Here is a 26858-nt window from a genome sequence, read left to right as displayed (position 1 = left end):
CCAGAACTCTGGAGGCATATTTGTTTGTGTCCATTAACTATAAACACTGGCGGCTTTTTCCTTGCTACATGGCTTCTATAGTGTCTTTGGACACATGTTTATTAAATTGTGAATTTAAGTTTTCAGCCATTTTCTATACAGTAAATCTGGGGTTTTCCTTCACAGATTGCATTATAACCCTCTTTTTCGCGTTCAGTTAATTTTGGTGGACGACCAGAACGAGGCTTTGAGACAAAAATTCCAGTCTTTTTAAAATTGTTTATCACTCTCTGAATGAAGGAGTGAGTACGTTCAACTACTTGATCGATTTCGCGCAAAGTTTTCCCTTGTTTCCGTAAATATATAACAATTTTACATTCAGCTATATAAATTAATTTTCTGTTTGCCATTTCTTGAAATTATTCCAATTTGGAACAACAAATTTTCAAAAATCACTTTTATGATGAGTTTGAAACAAAAACTGCAGTATTGTAGTATCACACAATAACAAAAACAGTTACAAATTAATTTAATTTTTATGTACGCATACTTTTGCATACACGAAAAGTTAGCATACCATTGTTTTTAAGCTGTCAATTATTACCAATCTTTGCAAATGCAAAAGGAAAATACCTATCGTAATTTTCAAATGTTTATCTATATATAAAAACCAATTTTAAATTATTACCGTTGTTACTTACGAAAATAGCCTGTTAAAATATATAAAGTAGTTTGTACGCAAACTTATGCGGCCAAGTGTATATTAACTAAATAAAATTGAAGTACAAATTAAAAGTTTTGTAGTATTTCATTTCCTATTTCATTTGCTTCCCCGCTGATATCATCGTCAATAGGATTGTTTACTGTATCTTCTTCTTCAGGAAATGGCATATCAAATTCTTCGTTTGTAATATTATAATGGAGTCTAATGTTGTGAAGCGCGCAACAGAGATTTATGATTTTTGCAGACTTTTCTGGATTATAATGTAGTCCCCTTTCATTGTTAAGACACCTAAAAACAGATTTGAGCAATCAAATAGTTCTTTCTACTACAATTCTTCCTTTAGAATGTGCAGTATTAAACCTACTTTTTCTTTGAGAATTAATTGGCTCTCTGAAGGGTGTTAGTAGCCATGGCTGTAAAGGATATCCCTTATCACCTAAACAATTTTTTTAAATAGAATTGCACATCTTTGTTGCTGATCATTTTTTAATTTGTTTACCCAAAACGAGGCAATTTCTTCTATTGTTATATTTTGATTGAAGAAATGGTTTTGCAGTGTTCATTTCCCATATGTGTGAATCATGACAACTTCCAGGATATTGTGATGATACATATCGTATTTTCTGATCGTGATCACATATCTGTAATACATTTTTGAAATATTAGAAAAATGCTGTGCTGATTTACTTAAAAAAGATTTAATTACAATCATAACATTAATGCTGAAGTATCCTTTACGATTATAAAAAAGGTGTTTATCGCAATTTGGAGCAATAATTTTAACATGAGTACCATCGACAGCCATTGTCACATTTGGAATACCACATTTTTCATAGAAAGTCATTTTCGCTATTTTTTCTTCATGCTCATGGATATCCATTTACTGCACAACAAATGTTCTAGCTTGTTCAAAAACACATCCAGCACTTTACAAAACGTTGATTATGCTATGTTGATATTAAAATCCTTACCGACACTATGCTGATAGCTGCCTTCTGCAAAAATCCTCAAACAAGCAGAAAGTTTATCTTTTGCAGAAAGTGATCCCTGACGACCGCTTTCAGAGCTGGCAGACTCCAACTCAGACAAAATATATTTGAACGCTGCCTTATTTAAGCGAAAATTTTTTTGAAAGCTGTAAAATTATTAATAAAGTTTCATCCTGGTATTTCTTTATTTTTGAACTTACTCTCTATCGTTCATTTGTAACACATTTTCAGATTTATAGCGCAAAACTCTTCTTTCTAGCCGGATATCCAAGGAATCATCGTCACTACTATCATCCAAAAACGCTATTGTATCCATATTTTAATTTAATATTAACAGCGTTTTGATATTTTGATATATATTACTAAAACCACAAAAAACTCTACTTATTTTACTTTTCAAATGTCTTTTTTTACCATCAGCTGACACAAAATCATCTCGTAATTAATTAAAACAGGGATGTTAAATTTACTTCGCGGAAAATGTATACCGCAGGAATGAATAATTGCAATTTGCATATCGAATCATTGCGGAATCAATAATACCACCCAATATATATATGTGGTAATAATTTATGTACCTGTTACTAATTTATTTCAATATGGTTATCAGAAACTTCTCTAAATTAAGTAAAAAAAATATATTTTTAAGCACTAATTTGATTTACATTTTTTATTATATTAGCAACACTCACCCCTATTATGTATGTCGTTGTCGACGTCGACATCACTTCGTAGTCGTTGTCACATCGAGTCGACATCACCTCGACGCTAAATTGGTATTTACTAATACCATGTTCACACGACGGCATTATTCGTCATTCACGCTCTCATTCGTCATTCAACCCCCAATTACGAACTGAATTACATGATTCGCCATACAAAATTTCAAGTGCGAATTACCTTGTTCGTAAGTAATTCAGTTTGAATTACCTTATGAATTACGAACGAATGACTGTCATCTCTAATTTTTATCGATTATTTATGTATCAAAATCAGCTGTCCAAACAAAAATGTCAAAACAAAATAAAGAAAAAGATTTTTGTATTAAATAAATAAATTAAAAGAAATAAAAAGTCTGATTAAAGTTAAATTCATTTGTAGAAGTAGCAGCTCTGCCATTCTTTCAGCCCACACCTCTAATAAAGCCCGCTCGCTGCCCTGGTCCCACTTGCTTGCACTTTTTCTTTTTTCTAATAATGAAAATAATAATTAAATTATATTTGTTTAATTAATAATGCTACAATTTTATGTTTTTACTTACCTTTTTTATCCATTGCCAAATTACAAATTTAAAATTCGCACCAAACAAACAAAAAAACAAAACATGTAAACAGAAGAAAAAAACAAGAAGAAGAAATAAATAAATGTCAAACTGAATTACGAATGTTGTCGTGTAAAAAGGTTGATTCGCAATCGTAATTCAAAACGCGAATTAAGTAATTCAGACTGCCGTGGAAACATGGCATAACAGTGTTGTGTTGATGTCGACATGTTATCGATAATTTAAAAGAAATAAATATCATTTCTATGGATTTCGAGACAGCTGTTGAATTTTATTTGTTATTTGTAACGTAAAATGTTTTTTGTATCGGATTCCAGTGAAAGTTCAAGTGATGAAGAAAATAAACGAAGCCTTAAGATTCAAAGAAAAGCATTGAGGCAAAGATCGGATATCTTTAATCTGGCAGATAACAAGTAAGTGAAATTGGTTTCCTAAATTGTTGTGAGTATTGCAAATTATACTTTATTGCAGATTTGTAGATTATTTCCGATTAAATAAATCGGCGTTTAAATTTGTTTTGGATAAAATAAGGCCTTCAATGAAAAGTGGAGTACGATCAACTTTTATACCCAACACATTAAAACTGGCCACGACATTAAGATTTTTGGCGCATGGCTCGTACCAGTTAAGTGTCGGAAATGATTTTAATCTTGGATTATCACAATCCACCACTTCTATAATTTTGGAAGAGACATTAGAAGTTTTGCAAAAGATCATATGCCCACTATATATTAAGTTTGAAATGACAGAAGAAGAGAAGGCCGAAGCCAAGTTGGAGTTTTTTGAGAAAACTAAATTTCCCGGAGTTATTGGGTGCGTAGATGGAACCCACATAAAGATTTCGGCTCCTAGTAAGGAAGAACAAAATCTGTATTACAATAGGAAAGGATTTTTCAGTCTAAACGCAATGATAGTAAGATACAATTTAAATTTTTATTATAATTGCTAATATCTATAGTTTCCTCTTTTAGATTTGTGATCACAAAATGAGAATTAGATTTCTAGATGCTCGATATGCTGGCTCATCTCACGATTCTCTAATTTGGAACATTAGTCGTGCAAAACAAATTTTACATTAAAGGTACGATGCCGGCGAGAGAAATTGTTGGCTTTTAGGTAATATTGAAAAATTAAATACAATTTTAGAGAAATATTGTCATTTAAAACCACTTTAATACAGGTGATGCTGGCTATCCTCTTGAGCCATATTTAATGACGCCTTATCGTTCCACTGCAGAAAGAAGTGCTGAGGCAATTTTCAACAGTAAACATGACAAGGCGAGAAATATTGTAGAAAGAACAATTGGTGTACTTAAAAATCGTTTTCGTTGTGTAGTCGGTGCTCGTCAACTCCATTATAAACCTGCTAAAGCAACAAAAATTATAAATGTCTGTGCTGCCTTACATAACATTTGCATATAATATAATACTGAGATTGCAAATGATAATACTCTAACAAATATTTCTCAAAATAGCGATGATTTTGAAATTGATTACTCCGAAGATTCGCAAAATATTGAAGCTTCAGATATAAGAAAACAAATAAAAGCAAGTTTTTTGTAATTCAAATTCAGTCTTTAATTCAATTAATTTTTTACTAAACTAAATAAAGTAAAATAATAATTAATTTTCAAAATAAAAAGGCATGATTAATTTAAAAAAATTGGATAAAGCATATGTTGCTGCTGAAGAATCTCTAATTCTGTTGTTTTTATTTGCATTTTTATTTTTTTCAGTTCCATTTCCGTTACAAATAGTTCTTCTTCTCTTTGTTGACGTCTTTCCATAATTTTTCTTTTTTTTTTTCTTCAACTTCCCACAGCTTTCGCTGATACCGGCATGAATCTTTTAAACCATTTTTTATTTTCACCATTGTGTTGGAGATTTCATTTAACACATTTTTTTGCATATTCAGGTATGTTCTGCAAATCACATTTTATAAAAGTGGTTTGAAATCACATAAATGGTGTTCTGAGCACATAATTTTGTGATTTTAAAACGTTCAACAAAGGCACTAATGTTTTCAAATCACTTGGTTATTTCTGCGGCTATTGAATGGAAAATATTAAAATAAATTATTTAAATAAATTAAACAATATGTCCTTTATTAATTTTCTTATAGAATTACTCGTTTTATTAAAAAACACCTACAATTTAATAAAAATCTAGAGACACCTTTTTGCTGTAATAAGTTTATTTGCTTTTGTGATTTCTTTTGTGGTTTCAGGTTTGTTTTCAGTTGTCAGCTGTTTATGATTTTCAAAAATACATGGAAGCTTGCCGGACTACAATTTTTTAATGTTTGTCTAAAATATGTTCAATATCTTTAAATTAATTATAGAATTCGTCATAAAATTTATAATATTTGTTAGATTATATTATAAGTTATCAATATGCGTTAAGTTTTTTGCGCAAATTGGAAAAAAAAATCCAACAAAGTTGAAGCAAGTGGTAACCAAAAGCAATTGTGTACTGTGGCAGCTTTACTGTTTTGTTTTCTTTTTGACATAGTGGTTGAGCTTGCGCCATAGTTTTTGCAAAATTTTTATAAAATGTAGTTCCATTCTTTTTAATTCCATTAAAGATATAACAGAAGCTCCAGGCATTTTTTTATTTTCACTTTAATATTTCTACAAAATTATTAGCAAAACAAAACATTTAAAATAAACGAATCAGCTGTTTTCTTGTGCTTTCGAAAATTTAAAATCACACCGAAAAATATAATCAGGTATGTTCTGTAATCCACGTGATTTCAAATCACATACCGTTTTAAAATCACACGTGTGATTTGTGCCTGTTCTGTAAATCACACTGTTATTGTATTTTTCGGTGTGATTTTAAATTTTCGAAAGCACAAGAAAACAGCTGATTCGTTTATTTTAAATGTTTTGTTTTGCAAATAATTTTGTAGAAATATTAAAGTGAAAATAAAAAATGCCTGGAGCTTCTGTTATATCTTTAATTGAATTAAAAAGAATGGAATTACATTTTATAAAAATTTTGCAAAAACTATGGCGCAAACTCAACCACTATGTCAAAAAGAAAACAAAACAGCAAAGCTGCCACAGTACACAATTGCTTTTGGTTACCACTTGCTTCAACTTTGTTGCATTTTTTTTCCAATTAGCGCAAAAAACTTAACGCATATTGATAACTTATAATATAATCTAACAAACATTATAAATTTTATGCTGAATTCTATAATTAATTTAAAGATATTGAACATATTTTAGACAACCATTAAAAAATTTTAGTCTGGCAAGCTTCCATGTATTTTCGAAAATCATAAACAGCTGACAACTGAAAACAAACCTGAAATCACAAAAGAAATCACACAAGCAAAAAAACTTTTTACAACAGAATAGGTGTCTCTAGATTTTTATTAAATTTTAAGTGTTTTTTTTTAATAAAACAAGTAATTCTATAAGAAAATTAATAAAGGACATATTGTTTAATATACTTAAGTAATTTATTTTAATATTTTCCATGTAGTAGCCGCAGAAATAACCAAGTGATTTGAAAACATTAGTGACTTTGCTGAACGTTTTAAAATCACAAAATTATGTGCACAGAACACCTTTTATGTGATTTCAAACCACTTTTATAAAATGTGATTTGCAGAACATACCTGAATAACAGTGTGATTTACAGAACAGGCACAAATCACATGTGTGATTTTAAAACGGTATGTGATTTGAAATCACGTGGATTACAGAACATACCTGATTATTATGGTTTTGTAGCAACTCTTGACGTTCTTCATTATGTATTTGATTTTTTCTTTTGCTGGAAGTGGCTGCAGGTTGTTCCCGAATTGCATTTGAAGTGGAAGGCAAGTTGTCCTCTTCTTCGAAAGTACTGAGAACTCCACACGGATGGTCCAACGTAATAATATCTACAGTTTCAGTTTCATCAACCGAAGGTCCTTGGTCACAACCTTCGGGATTCAACTGCTTTTGAAACTGTTAAATATTGGCAGCAGCTTCTTCGAGTGGTGACAGTATGAACTGCTTGAATCGTCCGCCGCCGGTTGCATTTACTTCAGCCTTATTCTTGTATAATTTCCTTTGCACTTTAAATTTGAAATCTCTCCAGACCTTAAAATATTTTGTTTTAAAAAATGTAAATTAAAAATTGATTTTATTGGTGGCCCAATAGAGTTCAATTTCAAAGTTATTTCTTCCCAATTTTCTTTGAAATTGTTTGGAGTTGCACCTCTATGAAATCCCTTTGCCAAGGAGGTATTTTTTCCAGTTCTGCAATTAGGGTTTCAAATTGCTTCCCATTGGTGATTTTAAATTTTTTTCCATTTTATATTAACCTTTTACACATACATTTTTCTAACGGCAACTATTTTTATTTATTGTACTAGTCGTTGTGAAATATCGTGTCGACAGAAACAGAGTCGTTTCAACTCGCTGTTGACTTTGACGCGAATTAAAAAATTACAAATGGCTGACAATAGTTATCAATTGTTATCGATATTGACTTCGCAAATACCATTTTAGCGCCGTCGACGCGACTTAACGTCGACAACGACATACATAATAGAGGTGACTATTTCTGTTTTGAAGTTGACAAAAATAGAAATTAGCCTAATTGGGCAGCAGCAGCAAACGAAGTCGTGTCGTCGTGCTGTCGTCAAAAGAATCGTCTTCATATAAACATTTGTATTCTATTTTTGACAGATTGAAGTCGGAAGCCTGCTGTCTTCAATGTGTTTAATGCATAAAAAGTCGATAGTAATTTGATTTGTTATTGTATTGTACAATTTCTTACTAACCACAAATTATATTCACCCCTATTATGTATGTCGTTGTCAAGGTCGACATCACTTTGTAGTCGTTGTCACTTCGAGTCGACATCGACATCACCTCGACGCTAAATCGGTATTTACTAACAATGTTGTGTTGATGTCGACTTGTTATCGATAATTTAAAAGAAATAAGTATCATCCCTATGCATTTTATTAAAAAAAATTGCTTCTCATTGTTGAATTTTATTTATTATTTGTATAAAAAATTACTTTTTCTATTGGATTCCTGTGAAACAAACAAATCCTTAAGCTTCAATGTAATGAAAAGAAGCTATGATTTGAATATTTCGAACACCGGCTTCACTAGTAAATATTTCATATGCAGCCGGCACTCAGCCGGGCGAAATAATTTTTTACACTATGGTAGTACGTGGCAGGAACCAATTCCATACCGATGCAGACTATTATTCAATCTTGTCTTGATATTTTTTTGGCGCATTAGTGGCACTTTTCTGGCAATTTAGCTTGTAAAAGACGACGACGAACTATTGGTGGACTGATTTCGTTACATAGCTCCGCAGAAATAGCTTTCGATGATATGAAAGGGTCTTTTTTAAACATAAGAACGATCCGCCTATCTGTTTCTGGACTGGTTTTCTTTGGTCTACAGCGAGTTTCTCTTTTTTGTTTTTTAGATAAAGCATTTTGGACAAAATGTAATGATCTTGCTATGCTCTTTGCTATTTCCCGTAATGATTTTCCTTGATTTCTCAACGTTTGAACAATTTTTTTCTCATCTTCGGTACAATGATGATTTCGTCCCATTTTCTTCAAAATAGTCCTATTTTTTATAAAATTGTTGCTAAAATTTAAATAATACTTTCTGTTTCACGTAAATGGATAAAAAAAAATTGCACAAAAAAAATTTTTATATAAACAAATTACAAATTACTGATGTGTATCTATTTTTATGATCAAAAATTTTTTGTAATTCAAATAAATTCGTTTTTAAAAATCAACATGAAAGCAAATAGTTGCCAGATTTTTGACTGAAATGGCATTGCCAGATAGAACTTTTAATAATATGATGTATTCCTAACGCTTGCGAGGAAATTTTCAATGTTAACGGCATTTATAAAAAATACATTAGAACTACTTTCTTACTTATTTACACTTTTTAAACTATATGATGTAATTTTTGTTTTGGAATTGAATTGAATTAAATTTTATTTTAAAATATATTTTATGAAAAAATATAATAAAAAATATGTATAACAGAAAAATTAAAAGAATGAAGTTAAAACTGTAATTAAAATGTAGATCGACAGTGAATTATAAAGGTACATTCACAATTTATAAAATTGTGTGACACTTAATTGCCCTTGCTATATTACCAGGACCATGGATGGGGGTAGTGCACTAATTTTGCAGTTTGCACTAATACTTAGTGATAGTGCAAAATTAGTGCACTCAAAATTAAATTAGTTGATTTAAAAAAATGCAATCATCAGTTTATTGCAACTTTTTTGTATGCACTAATTTGAGTGCAACTTCAAATTGTGCACTAAATTTTTAAGTTCAAAATGGTTTAAGTTTATTTCTGTACACTAATTTAAAACTTAAGACTAATATTTCATTAAAAATAACAAAAAAAATTTAAAAATTTTTATTTTTCGAATTTGTATTCAACAATTTCATGACTACTCATTTTTGAAAATTTAGTGATAGTATGTTTAATGCAGCTTTTTTTGATTGCAGGTTAAAATTTTGCACTAATTAATTGTAGTGCAGATTTTTGCACTAAATCTTCGTTTAGTGATAGTTAAAAAATTATCACTATTGAAATGAAATTTTTCATTCCCGTTTTCCGGGAAATAAAAATATCATGTATGATACAACAACAACTCTTGAACATATTTAGAGGAATGCTTCGTATCCTTCTCCTGTTGTAAGTTCCAAGTTCGGTCTAGATTTAATTTTCTGACGCTGGGTTCCAAGTTTTATTTTATAAATCCGTTACAAATCCTTTCCATACAAAAATAATTTCTTTACATTAATTATGTTTTTAATTTTTCTACTACCTAGAGATAGAGTAACAATTGAGAAATAATAACATAATTAAACTTAGGAATAAGTGATGAAATAAATGTTATAAAACAAATTATTCAATTAAAAATCATGTTGCACATTTCATTATTCTTTTGATTTAAAGCTAGAGTACGGCCTGGGAATTTATATGAGTATTTGGATAAAACTTTCTTGGTAAATCTATGGGCAGCTTGTAAAGTGACCTGTATGGTGTTGAAGTGACTAAAATATACATATATTAAAAAAATAAAAAACATATATAATAAATTTCAATACTAAAATATTTTATTTTCAACTTACTTTAACTGCATTTCGGGTCTTTGCAGTTGTATGCACAACTTAATGCCAGAATAGAAATCAATATCGGCCTGTAGACTTATTTTGGGTTCATAGGTCAATAAGAACTCATTGGTTACATAGGCATAAGTGAAGCCAGCTTTCATTATGCCATGGACAGCGGCAGCAGAACTAAAATTATGTATTATTGAAAATAAGTTTTCTAGGTTAACCCCCAATTTTTAGATTTGTCAAATTTCCATACAAAATTCAATAAACTTAAAATTTGATTGTAAAAATTTCTTACTTTTGTTGTATCTCCGTATTAGCATTACGATTCCAAATGCTAAAGTCTACCTTTCCATTCAAATCCACCGATTTGGAACCAATTACTCGCGTATACACAGTTGCTCCTGATGACAATATTATATAATGTTCATGATCTTGTGCCAATGTTGTGGCTTGGAATGCGGGTGTAGGATCTGAAGCTGTACCACTCCATACATGTCCCATTAACTCAGACTGACCGGTAAAAAATATCAAAGGCCTTAAAAGTACACCCTGTACAGCAATTTCCATACCAGCTGTAGCGGGACTATCATCGGCTACTTCGTTGTCATCATTGCCACCTTCATCACTATCGCCTACAAAAGATGTTAAACCACTGGTGTAGATACCAAGCTGGAAAGGAACAATAGGCGAAACATTTTGTGTTTATAAAATTATCGGCGTTATATACTTTCAGGGGGGTTAAAGTTTCCTAACTCTGACACATTCTTTTTGTAAATCGGCATAAGAAACCATGTGATCCTTAGATTTTAGGTATAAAATGTGTTCACCAAATTTATGTAAAATGTTACGGAGAACATTTTTGTGGAATATGTTAACCGTCTAAATCCTCAAGACCAGTGTTTAAAAAGCTACGATAACTAAAAATGTTTAACTATTGCTAAAACTACTGCTTCAAAAAACGGTAGCAGTAGCATTTATCTATTTTCGTTTTCTTGTTTTTTCTAAAACTACTGCTACCTTCTCAAAAAAAAAAAAAACTCTAAACAGAGCAGTAGTAATAAAACATGAATTGTAAATGGAGTAGTAGCATTAAAATACAAATCATTGATACTGCTCTACAAAGAGTTTTGATTTATATTATTTAGAAGTAGCAGTAAGGTATCAATAATGTAGCAGTTGACCTAGTAGCAGGGCTGTCAGATGTGGCGATTTCTCGCCAAACGTGGCGATTTTTGATTGCCTTTGGCGACCAAAATTTCCAATTGGCGACATGGCGATTTACAGACTAGTTGGCGATTTTTTTTAACAAATTATTTGTTTTTCTAGAAATAATTTTTTTGATATTTATTATCTGATCATTTGGATGCAGGAAACCTGATCAAATAGTTTCAACAATATTAAAAAATAAAATTTCGACGGATTCTTTGGAATCCGGAATTTATCGATTTTGGCACAGAATTCGAAATGTAATTACAAATTATAAAAATGGAGGAATATGATGTAGAAATTTTAAAAGAAAATTATTTTTTGTACTTAAAAAGCTTTTAAAAGAAATGCTTAAACGGTTACCAGAAAATATAACTCTTTTTAAAGTCATAATGAATTTTCAATATTGAAATGGAATAAAAATTTTCGGTAGTTCAAAATTCATTAACTTTATTTTTAAATTCAAAAGAATCTGCAGGGGAATATGAATTGCAATGGTCAAAATTAGCATACATATATCAATTGAAATCAGATCTTTAGAGGCAATATTCCAAAAAAAATTGTTAGATTATTGGCCACAAGTTTACAATTATTGCGATGCAGGTGGAACATTTCACTTTAAGACTTAGCATTGGCCATTATTAATATTGTTACGTTTTAACCTTTTCAAAACGCTGGTTTATTTCCTTTAAATAAACCGAATACTTTTGATTGCAAATAAAAGCCGTTTAATAGTTTGAAAATTGTAACAACTCTTTATTTCTTTGAAATGTACAACAACAGAATTAAATAGCCACTCAATGTTTTTTTTATACACGTTTATAAATTCTCAGAAATACAGACACAATTTATAATGTACACGAATTTACTTGAAAAACACAACACACTTTAAGGCACTTAGTTGATGTTTATTCGAAAAGCGTCTCTGATAAACTCACTCACGACTGCAACCTCTGTCACTATTTATAACACTGCCATCTGCACTCTAGGTTGCTCTTTAACTGTCAAAGTTCGAATATTCTAGATCATATGCCCCATGTGGTGTACTTTCTACAATGTTCTTTAGCTGAACATTCGAATTCAAACAGCGTTGCCAACTTACGATCAATGGTCAACTGAAAGCTTTTATTTAATAATGCCCACAGATATGTTACAGTTTGCTATTACATCAATGTTATTTGAAAGCATTATGCTACTTTTAAATCAGCCCTTAAAATGGTTATATTTGAATTCAAGTACAATTTCGTAACAATATGTTAATTTTACCAACCAGCAACGCTTGCGTAGAAATGGTATTTTCTATTATGACTTATACCAACACTCGCTTACGTAATAAAATTCAATATCAACTTTTAGATTCATTGATAATAATAGTATGTTATATGAATGTTAATAATTTGTTTTGCAATTCATTTCAGCCTACAGATAAAATGTTAAAAAAGTTTAATTCTAAAATGTTAAAAGTTTAATTTAATAATGTTACTTTTGATATCAATTTAATATAAATAACTAATGCACTACATTTAAACCGAAATAAATTGACTTTATAATACATAAAATTATTATGTAAATACTAGGGTATTCATTCGACTAATGATCGTTCGATTAATCGAATAATTTCTTTCGAATAATTATTCGAACAATTTAAAAATGGCCATTTTCGAATAACGAATAATTCGAACAATTTTATGTAGAATAATCGAATAAAACGAATAAATGTTCATATATATTTAAATTTATTAAATTGCTTAAAATTTTTTATAATTCCAAATTTAAATAAATAATAATGACTCACAAAAATTGTATTGTTTCTGAAATTTAACAAATAACTAAAGACAAAGGGACTTTCGATCATTGTAGATGAGTGTTCCAATAGCTCCTTTTATAAATATATAAATATTACTGCAAGAAGTTACAATTCTAAAAACAAATCTTTCAAATTTTTATCTTAGGACTTGAACCAATGAAAATAAGAGGTACGGAATAAAATATGGAGAATGTGATTTTGAAACGGTCGTCAAAAGTGATATTGAGGATGACATTTATAATGATTACATTGAAATAGATAAAGGCTATGATCTTAAAATATATGCATATAAGTGATGTTATTAACCGCGTTCGTAAGTGTTGCAAAATATTTAATAAATCGAATGATAAACACAAATATTGCAAACTAACATTTTGTTGCAAGAAAAGCATGGAATTCGTCGTATACATGATTTTGAACATCGTTGAAGATCTTTGTCTAACATGATAATAAACTTTTTGCGTATTTGTAAATGCGTCAATCATGCACTGCCTGACTTCAAATTAGCCACGTTCACTGACAATGATATCAAACTTTGGACAGATTCCCTTTATTGTGTAATTCGGCAATTCAAGCTCTATTGATGTATAATACACTTTGTTATAAATAATTTACAAATAGTGAATAATTAATTTACTAAAGAATTGGTTACTCAATTTAAAACCCGAATTAATGAACGACATAAAAATGTTCTTAATACGTTTATATTGTATTTGAATTCAGGATCATGTCCAACTAGCTCAAATTTTGTAAAGCATACCTCCAAAACGGAAACTAAAGGGTTTGCTAGTCAATTGTTTTGTAGATTGTTCGGGAGTTAATCTGATCAGAATATTTCTGTTGAAAATTTAATAATGGACTTTGTTTTCGAATGTTTTTTAACATTATCAGTACTTGAATTGTTAACTTAACGTTATTTTTGTTTTTCTTTAACAATAACATATTAAAAAGCTACATCAAAACTTCATTCTTTACTTTTTAAAAAAATCTTAATTATTCGAATAATTCGATTAATTTTAAACGTGTGATCGAATTATTCGAACAAGTTAAAATCTCTTATTCGAATTATTCGTTTTATTCGAACAAGAGAAAAATCGAATAATTCGAATACCCTAGTAAATACATACTAAAGCTAGGTACTCTGTTCTAAATTTCGTGCGAAATGCTTTCAAACTATGTACATATAAAATATTTGGAATGAAAGATATGCGAAATAATTTCGCAAAAACAGTACTCTGTTTTTATTGTGGAAAAAATGTGATATACATCTGGCACCTTATTTTTCCACACGAAATAACATATGCAGCACTTCTTTCGCACGAAATTAAAACCAACAGCTAGCTGTCAAACAGCATGTAAAATTTTTCGAATGAAAAAACCATAATTTTTCGCAAATATGAACAGAGTACGGAGTACTTTACAATAAAAAACTAAAAAACATTTTGACGATATTTGGCGATTTTTCGTTTAGCTTTTGGTGATAATGGTAAATAAAATCTGACAACCCTGCCTAGTAGAAGAAGTAGCAGTTAGGTAGCAGTTGAGATATCAATAGAAGAAGTCAAAAAAGAAAATCTTCAGCCATAATACCAAAAATACATGAAATAAACATTGTGTATTGTTGTTGTTTTTAGAGTGTTTAAAAGAATAATTCGTTTTTATTCGTCTCTAAAGTGCCCTGGAGACGATCAAATAAACCCGTCAATCAGTGCATATGTGTGAGTGTCGTATGCTTGAAGCTTTAAAGGAGACGTACAAATAAATACGTCAATCACCATTTGTATTTGGACGCACTTTTCCATTATTTCTAAAAATTTCGAAGAAAGTGACGTTTTTTTAGTCCCCATCCATACTGTGAAACATTTGCTGTAAAACATTTCAGTTTGTTGACGAAAGGGGAAAGAGGAATGGAAAATGGTACTATGTTTCATGTACATGAAGTTTTTGTTGAGTATGTCATTCACATTTATTCGTTCGTATTCGTTCTGTACAGAAATGTCAAAAACTGAAAAGCAAAAACTTCACTTTATTTAATTTAAAAATGTTTTGCAGCAAATGTTTCACAGTGTGGACTTAGTTAATCAGAGACGTAAAACACATAATATGAATATTTTGTTTCATCCGTGAACGGTAAACACAAAGCAAATTTGATTGTCAATCACAAAAGCAGACGATCAAATAATAAGTCGTCAAATAAAAAAATCAAAAATTTTTGATTTTCATCAATCATTGCCGACAACGCGTACGTGTAGCCGGAAAAGAACGACTGCATGCACACAACTATGTGATTGATGTGCTTATTTGATCGTCTCCAGGGCACTTAACAGAATGATCGTGTTTTTGTGTGTATAAAGTTACCATCTACATAAACAAGTTATTTCATACGTTGCCATATAACTTTTATGGGAAATATTTATGTTCTACATAATTATAAATGAATTTTCGTACATTTAACTGTTTTAACAATCACCCCTATTATGTATGTCGTTGTCGACATTAAGTCACGTCGACGGCACTAAAATGGTATTGCGAAGTCAATATCGATAACAATTGTTAACTATTGACTTAAAAATAGTTGCGATTAGAGAAATTAAAAAATATAAAATCAACAATGGGAAGCAATTTGAAACCGTAATGGCAGAACTTAGAGCTGCAATTTATTTTTATTTATTTTTTTATTTCAATTAATTTTAAACATGGTAGGGATGAACTCCGGCTTAAGTCAATTCTATTGACACTTTTCAAATCACTTAAAAATGTTGCTATTAGCGGAGTTATCTATTGTAAACAAAATAAAATAAGTTTGTCCTGCCACGTACTACCATAGTGTAAAAAATTATTTCGCCCGGCCGAGTGCCGGCTGCATATGAAATATTTACTAGAGAAGCCGGTGTTCGAAATATTCAAATCATAGCTACTTTTCATTACATTGAAGCTTAAGGATTTGTTTGTTTCACTGGAATCCAATAGAAAAAGGCATTTTTTATAAGAATAATAAATAAAATTCAACAGCTGTCACGAAATGCATAGGGATGATACTTATTTCTTTTAGATTATCGATAACGAGTCGACATCAACACAACATTGTTATGCCATGTTTCCACGGCAGTCTGAATTACTTAATTCGCGTTTTGAACTACGATTGCGAATCAACCTGTTTACACGACAACATTCGTAATTTAGTTTGAAATTTATTTATTTATTTCTTCTTCTTGTTTTTTCTTCTGTTTACATGTTTTGTTTTTTTGTTTATTTTGTTTGTTTGGTGCGAATTTTAAATTTGTAATTTGGCAATGGATAAAAAAGGTAAGTAAAAACATAAAATTGTAGCATTATTAATTAAACAAATATAATTTAATTATTATTTTCATTATTAGAAAAAAGAAAAGTGCAAGCAAGTAGGACCAGGGCAGCGAGCGGGCTTTATTAGAGGTGTGGGCTGAAAGAATGGCAGAGCTGCTACTTCTACAAATGAATTTAACTTTAATCAGACTTTTTATTTCTTTTAATTTATTTATTTAATACAAAAATCTTTTTCTTTATTTTGTTTTGACATTTTTGTTTGGACAGCTGATTTTAATACAAATCGATAAAAATTAGAGATGACAGTCATTCGTTCGTAATTCATAAGGTAATTCAAACTGAATTACGTACGAACAAGGTAATTCGCACTTGAAATTTTGTATGGCGAATCATGTAATTCAGTTCGTAATTGGGGGTTGAATGACGAATGAGAGCGTGAATGACGAATAATGCCGTCGTGTGAACATGGTATTAGTAAATACCAATTTAGCGTCGAGTTGATGTCGATGTCGACTCGAAGTGACAACAACTACAAAGTGATGTCGACAACGACATACATACATAATAGGGGTGAATGTAAAAAATTATTAAATGATGAAATTAATTTTTGTGGGTATTTTTTAGTTTTCTTAACTCTTTGCGGGTAACATTTTGTGGAAATAATACGGTAAAATAGTAAAAATAGTAAAACGAAGTGCATACAAACAAAAAAGCCGAACTTTTGTTTACAACACGAACATCTTACACAAATATACAATCACAACACCAGACAATATACATTTTTGGCTGAAGATTATTTTTTTTTGACTACTTCTATTGCTATCTCAACTGCTACAGCAACTGCTACTTCTATTACTACTAAATTTTAAAAGTAGCTTAATAGAAAACAAATGACTCTGATACTTTAAAACTTTTTCTTTTTTAAGGTAGCAATACAAAAAAAATTACTCTGCTACTTTTAGATTTACCTTTTGTAATTAATGAATACTTCCTATCCAAATTTGCTATCGAAGGTAAAAAAATAGAGATATTAGTGATTTTTAGTTAAATTTTAACTATTTTTTTGTCATGCTAAATTTGTGGGGTACTTTAAAATAAAATTCTTAATAAATGAGAAATTAACCCTAGGCGTTCTTTTGTTATGTCATATTTCTGACTTTCTGGTTGAATTTTCCGTTTTGGTACTTATAGTAAAATTTTACGAATAATATTTTTGCGGAACATTTTAACCCCAAAAAAACTCCATTAAAACAGGGATTAGGTTTTAATGGAGTTTTTTTGCTCTTTTTTAAAAGAAGGACAAAAAACACCCATGCCTTGAGTATTTAGAGGGTTAACATATTCTAAAAATTTGATTTTGTTGTATAGTGTTATTTAGTTGTTATTTATAAAGTCTGTATGTATGAATTTACATACCTTGAATGTGCTAGTTTCTTCCCTGCCGGCAGATAGTATTAATTCTACTGAACCACGTTTCAAAACACCTTGATAAATTTCTTGAGTGCTGAGTAGACTTTCGTTAAATGCTGGATACCAAGATAAGTCTCTAGAGAGAACGGTAGTAAGACCTAAAATAAATAAAAAAACACTGTGTAGCAAAAATGTATACATGAAAAAGGTTTTAAAAAGATAACTTGTTGAATTTATTTAAATTTTACTATTAATAAGAAAACTATATTCGAATCTATGCCGAATCTTATATACCCTTCACCAAACAATACTTTAAGATAAAGACTGAAAACTATTGTTGGAAACTATATTTGGAAAAATTTTTGTTAAAAAAATAATTTGGAAAAAATAGTTTTTATAGTAAAAAAATGTTGGAGAAAAAATCGGGTTAAAAAATATTTTCCCCAATTTTGATCCAATGTCGATCTGAATTTCTATTTCCTTATATACGTCGTTGAACAGTCTATCACTATGTTAATGATTAATGATAGATAAAAAATAGGTCAAAATCGTGGTAGCAATGGTTTTTTCTTAAATCTCAGCCATTTTTGGACAAATTTTCCTGATGTATGTAATATGTAATGTACATTAGAGTGCTCCAAAAAAATAAAATTGCGAATTTTGACCGTCCCCCCCTCTAGAATTGTTCTATGTATTGTAGAAACACGTTGTGTAAAATATTAGGATGATAGGATAACGTTAACTGGTGGCGCAACGACGCTGAAGTTTTGAGGTGCATTTACAAGGGGAAAATATGCAATTTTTTCAGTTTTTGTAAAAATTTTGCCATTAAATAATGACTTTTACAATTTAATTTAAAAGAATCGAAGTGTGTATGTCATTGTCGTTATAATAAGATATAAAAGACAAAAATTGGTGAAAAAATGTTAAAGTTATTACAAAATCGCCAGGCCAATATCGTGTCTCAGGCCACTAGAACAAGAAATTTATGAACAAAATTAACATATTTTGAGAAATATTAAAATAAAAGCTTATTTTTACTTAAAATATATCCATATTTACTTGTATATGAGTTTTTGTCCTCGTAGGATACCGTTAACCTATTCGCAGGTATGACCAAAAAAATTAATTTTTTTTAACGGCAGTTTCAAAACTCCAATTTCAAATTTTTAAAAATTTTGTTAAACAAATTTCAGAATTTTTTGATCATCACATGGGGATTTATTGACAACATAATAGGGAATAAAAATGTGAAAAAAGTATGTCAATACCTCCTATAGTTTTTCCGTACCTGCGATATAAATTTTGCGATTTTCGAGAAAAACTAATTTGTTGGCCATATTTTGGGGAATGACCAGAATTTCCTTACTGTAATGATCTTTAAGTAAAAGCTATTCAGAATAATATAGTCCAGGTAATTTTAAATATAGTCTGAAAGTTTTACTAAAATCGGAAAACTTTAACCCTTAAATCGTGAAGGTCAAAAGTCAATTTTTTCAATATTTGGAATTTCTCATGGAAAGATAGCGAAATATTATATATTTTTGGGCCGATTTTGATGAAACTTAAGACAAATATAAAATGAAGTCTAGTATTCACAATAACAGTACAAAAAGTGGAAATTAACCCTTAAGAGTACTTGGGGTCAAGATGAATGTGTTTTTCGTGATTTTAAAAGTTGAGGGTCATTTGGACCCCAAGTGCTATTAAGGGTTAATTTCCATTTTTGTACTGTTATTGTGAATACTAGACTTCATTTTAAATTTTTCTTAAGTTTCATCAAAATCGGCCCAAAAATATATAATATTTCGCTATCTTTCCATGAGAAATTCCAAATATTGAAAAAATTGACTTTTACCTTCACGATTTAAGGGTTAGAGTTTTCGGATTTTAGTAAAACTTTCAGACTATATATAAAATTACCTAGACTATATTATTCTGAATAGCTTTTACTTAAAAATCATTACAGTAAGGAAATTCTGGTCATTCCCCAAAATATGGCCAAAAAATTAGTTTTTCTCGAAAATCGCAAAATTTATATCGCAGGTACGGAAAAACTATAGGAGGTATTGACATACTTTTTTCACATTTTTATTCCCTATTATGTTGTCAATAAATCCCCATGTGATGATCAAAAAATTCTGAAATTTGTTTAACAAAATTTTTAAAAATTTGAAATTGGAGTTTTGAAACTGGCGTTAAAAAAATTTAATTTTTTTGGTCATACCTGCGAATAGGTTAACGGTATCCTACGAGGACAAAAACTCATATACAAGTAAATATGGATATATTTTAAGTAAAAATAAGCTTTTATTTTAATATTTCTCAAAATATGTTAATTTTGTTCATAAATTTCTTGTTCTAGTGGCCTGAGACACGTTAATGGCCTGGCGATTTTTTAATAACTTTAAAATTTTTTCACCAATTTTTGTCTTTTATATCTTATTATAACGACAATTACGTACACATTTCGATTCTTTTAAATTAAATTGTAAAAGTCATTATTTAATGGCAAAATTTTTACAAAAACTGAAAAAATTGCATATTTTCCCCTTGTAAATGCACCTCAAAACTTCAGCGTCGTTGCGCCACCAGTTAACGTTATCCTATCATCCTAATATTTTACACAACGTGTTTCTACAATACATAGAACAATTCTAGAGGGGGGGACGGCCTGTACCTAGAAAGTTTTTTTCGTCCATACAATCTTGGAGCACTCTAATGTACATACAGTAGAAGACAAAACTGTTCACGAGTAGTTGTACTATTAGTTTACACATTATATCTTACGAATAACAACTGGTCTGATATTTTCTTTTGTTAATTGTTTAGCTCTTTTTACTATTATCTGGTATCTCACTCTGAAACTAACGGAACTTTTATACGTTTTTTGGATCACATCCAATAGATAAAAGGAGAAAATTAAGAAAATATAATCCATTTAATTTCTTTATTACATACTTTACAATTGATAAAGCTATAAATTCTGTTCTGAAGAAAACCATTTTAAAATATATAGAAAATTGCGTTTCGTATCGATTAATTGCTAAAAAAAAATACAAAGTTTCTATCGGACTTATCAATAAAATAAAAAAAGAAATTAATTTATCAGTCCCACGAAATTGTGGTGGTCGTCCACCGAAGCTATCTTCTGCTGATGATCGAATTGCAAGGCTCTTAATCGTTTCTGAAGCCACAAATACTGCAATTAGTAAAGTAAGTGCTTAGATTGTGCTTAGCCATGGTGTCAACGTCAGTGACAAAACAATTCGAAGATGTCTTAAAAGTTTCATATAAAAACTTAGTGTTATAATTATTAAATATCAGAGCTTCGAATTAATTAATAAAATTTGAGCTTAATTCAATAAAATCTTAGTCCGTAATTAAAAAATGTCAGCCTTTCATTCCATAAATCCATTCCTAATAATTAATTTTTTAGATTAATTCCAAAGCCTTTGTTTAAACTGAATTAATTTTAAAGTTAATTAATAACAGAATTTATTCAAACTTTGTTAAATCAAATCATTTACAAAATTAATTGAAAAAATTGTCTTAAACCTTTTTGTAGGGTAGAAGGGGGACCATATCCACTTTTTTTAAGGCGATCTCAAATTATAACCACAATACATATTCTTAATTTGTTTCTTGTTTCGGATACTTATACAGTATTGGCCATAACTAAAGTACCCCCTCAATGAATTTTTTTCATATGGTATTTTTTAGAACGAAATGCTTTTGTGGGGCCAATAATTTTTTATTTCGCGTAAAACAATACATCAGTCACATAACAAAAAAGAAATTGGGACCTAAAAATCGCGTAAAAAAACTCAACTAAAAAAATTATTTCTTATCAAAAATTAAGGAAAAAATTTCAATTACAAAAACAAAATATTCTAATACATAAAAGAGATCAAAACATAACAAAAAATTCATAAAAATTACGAAGTTTTCAAAAAAGATATATGTTATTCTCTTGTCTTTTTTCGTTTCTTGTTGTTTGTTGCCGCGTTATATAAAAATAGTGTCAAAAAAGTTGCGTATTTGAAAAAATGGTTGCTAATTTCAGCGTTATATCGAATTCGCGTAAATAAAGTACCGCGTAAATGGAGGCTTACCTGTACTTTCAAAGTTAACCTTTCTATAAGAGGTAACTTAAAATCCAAAAATATTTTAAGATAGAAAATGAAACGGACAAAACTAAAGCACCCCTTCAAGGATATACTATGAAAAAAATTTTAATTAATTTTTTGTTGCAAATCCTTTGTTTTGGATGGCACAAGAACATCTCTTAGCATAGAAGATATTATGTTTTTTTTTGGCGTTTTTCGGTATTCCTTCCTTGGCTATTTTAACGGCATGAAATAAATCGTGAAAATTGGCAATCCTTATTTCAGCAATTTTCACGATTTATTTTCATACCTTATTGCTCTGTAGCCAAGTCTTACAAACATTGGAGGGGAGCTTAGGATCGTTATCCTATTGGAAGCTCCCTATAATTGGCATCTCTTCACTGGCATAAGGCAACAATTACAGCTTTCAATACATCACGGTACATGAGCCGATCCATAATCACATAAATTTTATGATTTGGCCCAAATCATTGACCAGAAAAGCAACCCCAGACCATGACATTGCCTCCTCCATGTTTAATTGTTCCTTTGCAATACTTAGGATTTAGTCCTTCTCCTTTTGGTCTGCGTACACGCCTTATTCCAGCGGAACTTTTTAAGTTGTATTTGAATTCGACAGGGAACAGTACTGTCTTTCATTTTTGGACACTCCAGTCGACACTTCAGTCTAGCTTCCTTGTTCTTAGCTGATAGAAATGCTTTTTTTTTGCTGGTCGTCAGCTGAATAATCGGGCCTCTACTACTCTACTACTCTTCTACGGATTGTTCTTTCGCTAACGCATAATCTTAAACTTGTTCGTACTTGAATAGCTGATGCTGTAGGATCTTTATGTATTGCTCTTTTGATCAAGGAATCATAATATCTTGTTTTTTTTCGCGAACGATCTCCAGAATGCACCGGTGATATGCGATCAGTCTTAAAAAATTTTGAAACGAGACTGGAAATAACTGATCTGTTAATTGAATATTTTTCACTCAATTCATGTAGTGATAAACCTGTCCAGTCTTCAATAACTTTAATTTTAAATTCACTGGAGTACTTGTTCCTTGTCATTGTTTTTTTTTTTCACAATAAACTGTATAAAACTTAAATTTTACACTCTACGTCTTCCTTTATTTTTATCTTTTGGAATTTTTAAATGCATTCATTGTGATTCCCGATAACTCACATTGCAAATATGCATTAGCGAGTCAAATTTTTAAACATTTTATAAGAGGGTGCTTTTGTTTTGTACGTTGCGTTTTAAGTTTTTATATGATTTATCATTTTAAATTAATTTTTAATAAAATTATCTTTTACTAAATGAATATTAAATGGACATTAACAACATTAGTTAATAAAATATATACAAAATACATCCCAAAGCCGTTTTCATAAAAAAATATGATTTGAAAAAAATCCATTGAGTGCTTTAGTTATGGCTAATACTGTATATGTTGGCATTAATTTTGATCATTTCAATCTTGCCTATCTCATCTTAATATATGTACATATTTTTTTAACATTTCTAGACTGACCAAAAACGGCGAAACCACCCCACCCATGGGTTAAATACGCCATAGGGATGGGGCAGATTTGTCATTTGTAAAATAAGACAAAATAATCAAAAAATATAATCGTATTTTACTGTTTTATACCTTAATTCACAAAACAAAGTATAATAAACTACATAGAAAAATTTTAAATAAATTGTGACTGATTTTTTCTATATTTTATCAGGGATTCCTTGTATCTGGCGAGTTTTGATGTTAAATATAAATTTTTTTCATACTTAAATGACCGACACTTATTATTCACTACTCTTGACATTCTATCACCAATTAATATTTGGTATCACAAAAACAAATGAAGTTAGCACAAAAAATTCGCACCCTGAAATATTTTCACAGCTTGTTGAAAAACCATTAATCGCGTCTGGCTCACATCATATGGAAAATTAAACTTTCAAGGATGATAAATAATCGATAAAAGAACACATAACTTTAAGTTATTCGGTGTTGGCTGATGTTCCCCCATGGCGAAAAATTTAATCATTTAATAAATTTTTGAAGCTATTTTGTTATGGATTTGAAGAAGAAATTTAAAGAAATTGGAATGATTCAATAAGAAATAAATTCAATACATAATGAATTCTCTTTTTAAATTTTCATACGAAAAACCCCAAATAAATAATAATAATAAGCGGCCTATTATTGCCAAGATATAAGCAAAAAACTGTAAAAAACCTATTATTGCCAAGATATAAGCAAAAAACTGTAAAAAACTTTTCACTGTTTGTTGGTGAAAAAAAACAGAGTTCTAACTTGCTTTTTATTTATTGTCGTCAGTTTTTAATTCCCGGGAATCGGATAGTGAAAAATTGGCAAAATTCCCGGGAAATTTGTACCGGGAATTCCCGGGATAAAAACCCTAATGGTAATATGAGTGGCACAGACTATATTACCATATTGGGTGACTCTTATAAATATATTTATTTTACAGAAATATTTATGTAGATTTATTTATATTAATGAAAATTACAGTAGAGAGATTAACCATATATATCTCGTGGGTCAAAATGACCCATATAGTTTTTTAGGAGTTATAAGCGTTCAAAGATGTTACTGACACATATGAAAAAAAGTGTACATGTGACCTTCAAGCTAAAAAGTAAACAAAGCAATGTGTGTTTGTCCAAATTCCCAGGAATTTGAAAAGTACGAATTGGAAACCTTACACTAGCTATATTACTACTTGTAAAACAAACTAGTTCGCTATGGCTGCTAAAGTGGTAGTTAACTGCAGAGTATTCGCAAACGTTTGCAAAATGTACAAAACAAATCAAAATTTTTATATTGTATTGTACATGAGCCAAAACAAAACAAAAACTTTTCAAGTGACAAAGAGAGAAAACGAAACGATTAGCTTTTCACTCATCTGCATTATTTAATTTGCCGTTACAATCGTACATTTGAGCAGGGTTGTCAGATTTTTTTTACCTCCATCGCCAAAAGCTAAACGAAAAATCGCCAAATATCGCCAAAATATTTTTTTTTTAGTTTTATATTGTAAAATACATACATACTAAATTTATTTCGGTTTAAATCTAGTTATATTTAGTTATTTATATTAAATTGATATAAAAGTATACATTGTATTAGAATTAAACTTTTTTAACATTTTATCTGTCGGCTGAAATGAATTACTGGTTGTTAAAATTAACATATTACGAACGGCCAATGCTAAGTCTTTAAAGTGAAATGTTCCACCTGCATCTCAATAATTGTAAACTTGTGGCCAAAAATCTAACAAATTTTGTTGGAATTTCACCGTTAAAGATCTGAGTCCAAGTGATATATGCTAATTTTGACCATTGCAATTCATATTCCCCTTTATTGAAAAATAAAGTTAATGAGTTTTGAACTACCGAAAATTTCCATTTCATTTCAATATTGAAAATTCATTGTATACTTTAACAAGTATGAGAGCTATATTCGGCTGTGCCGAATCTTATATACCCTTCACCAAATTATACTTCAAAATAAAAATTTTAAATATTTTTAGGTAAAACAAAATTTTCTTTTTTTTGCCAAAGATGTTTTTTCATTTTTTGGAAAAAAAATTTTTTCGAATTTTTTTAAATACAAAAAACTATTTTCTTTTAAAATTTCTACATCATATTCCTCCGTTTTTATATTTTGTAATTCCATTTCAAATTCTGTGCCAAAATCGATAGATTCCTGATTCCAAAGAATCCGTCGAACCAATCGACAATTTTAATGAGCATATTAAGTTATCAATATTTCCATTATTATTTTAAAATGACGGCTTACACAAGTTAATATTGTTGAAACAATTTGATCATGTATGCTACCTGTATCCATATGATCAGATTATAAATGATTAATTTTGTAAACTATTGTGTTAATAAATATCAAAAAAAATATTTCAAGAAAAACCAATAATTTGTTAAAAAATCGCCAAATAAATCGCCAACTAGTCTGTAAATCGCCATGTCGCCAATTGGAAATTTTGGTCGCCAAAGGCAATGAAAAATCGCCACGTTTGGCGAGAAATCGGCCTGCATTTGAGTACAAAACAGATAGAGAAACGTATTTTTTATTCGTTTTGTATTTGTGTTCTCTATTATTTTTTGTACTGTGTTCTCTATTATAATGAGTAAATCAATTACCAAACGTTTGTTAAACGTTTTTTATCATAATGTTTCAATATTGTTCTTACTCTTTTCTTCTCTTTTATCTTTCTAGCTGCGTACGTTTATATTAATGTACAGTTTGCGCTCATGAGCAAAGCAATACGAAACATAATGCGACAATCATTCTCATTGTATGTGTTTGGTTTTTGTTTTACTCACTGAAAAGAACAAAACGATAGCAAACGTTTCGATTTTTTTATTTCCGTACTCTGGTTAAATGGTCATTATTTGCACTACATTTCACAAGCATATTCAGTAATAAACAATAGTCAGATATGCTGAATGTGACTGTTTGTTTTTTGGCACTCACTGATGATGCAGAAAATTAAAAAAATTAGAGTAGACTTACAATCCAAAAAGGATTTGCAATCTAAATTATCAATTTTAAAAAACCACGTTTTGAGCAAAAAACATAGAGAAAATTCAAGTCCATTCCATGGACTACAGAAAAAATTTAATTTTGCATAAAACAGTAGGGAAAAAAGATTAGCAAGGATGTGTGAAGCAAGATTTTCTTTGAACATAGCATGACACTCATCAATAAACCCTGTAAATCATTTGATTGGATGTGAAAAAGAAAATCATAAAAATGATCCAGTCACAGCGGAAAATGCACAAATGATCAGTTGATTTATATTTATAGTAGCTGCGTGTGTGAGATTTGGTGCTAATTTTTTATTAATTGTAATACAATGAATCT

The 26858-nt window shown here is 29.8% G+C and overlaps 1 protein-coding gene, 1 long non-coding RNA gene and 1 pseudogene across 2 annotated transcripts in view; 1 reads left to right on the top strand and 2 right to left on the bottom strand.

Annotated features, from left to right (window-relative positions):
• Nucleotides 1-707: 707 nt before the first annotated feature.
• LOC135951253 (uncharacterized) lies at nt 708-2051 on the bottom strand. Its single transcript, XR_010575961.1, has 2 exons — nt 1410-2051; nt 708-1344 (listed from the first exon to the last, which is right to left on the bottom strand). It is a non-coding gene; the product is annotated as an uncharacterized LOC135951253 (long non-coding RNA).
• A 1217-nt stretch (nt 2052-3268) lies between these two features.
• On the top strand, nt 3269-4637 carry LOC135952656 (putative nuclease HARBI1; annotated as a pseudogene).
• Nucleotides 4638-9701: 5064 nt separating this feature from the next.
• Mtp (microsomal triacylglycerol transfer protein) overlaps nt 9702-26858 on the bottom strand; it is a 70323-nt gene continuing 53166 nt past the window's right edge. The window contains exons 5-8 of the mRNA XM_065499751.1: nt 17839-17990; nt 10402-10775; nt 10119-10286; nt 9702-10040 (exon numbers count right to left, since the gene is read on the bottom strand). Coding sequence (XP_065355823.1) covers nt 9896-10040; nt 10119-10286; nt 10402-10775; nt 17839-17990 — 839 coding nt within the window. The 3' untranslated portion in view covers nt 9702-9895. The remainder of the gene's footprint in view (nt 10041-10118; nt 10287-10401; nt 10776-17838; nt 17991-26858) is intronic.

This window comes from Calliphora vicina, chromosome 2, assembly GCF_958450345.1.
Source record: "Calliphora vicina chromosome 2, idCalVici1.1, whole genome shotgun sequence".
Classification (NCBI taxonomy): Eukaryota; Metazoa; Arthropoda; class Insecta; order Diptera; family Calliphoridae; genus Calliphora; species Calliphora vicina.
Note: the sequence above shows the minus strand (reverse complement) of the source record. Positions and strands in the feature narration are given on the sequence as shown.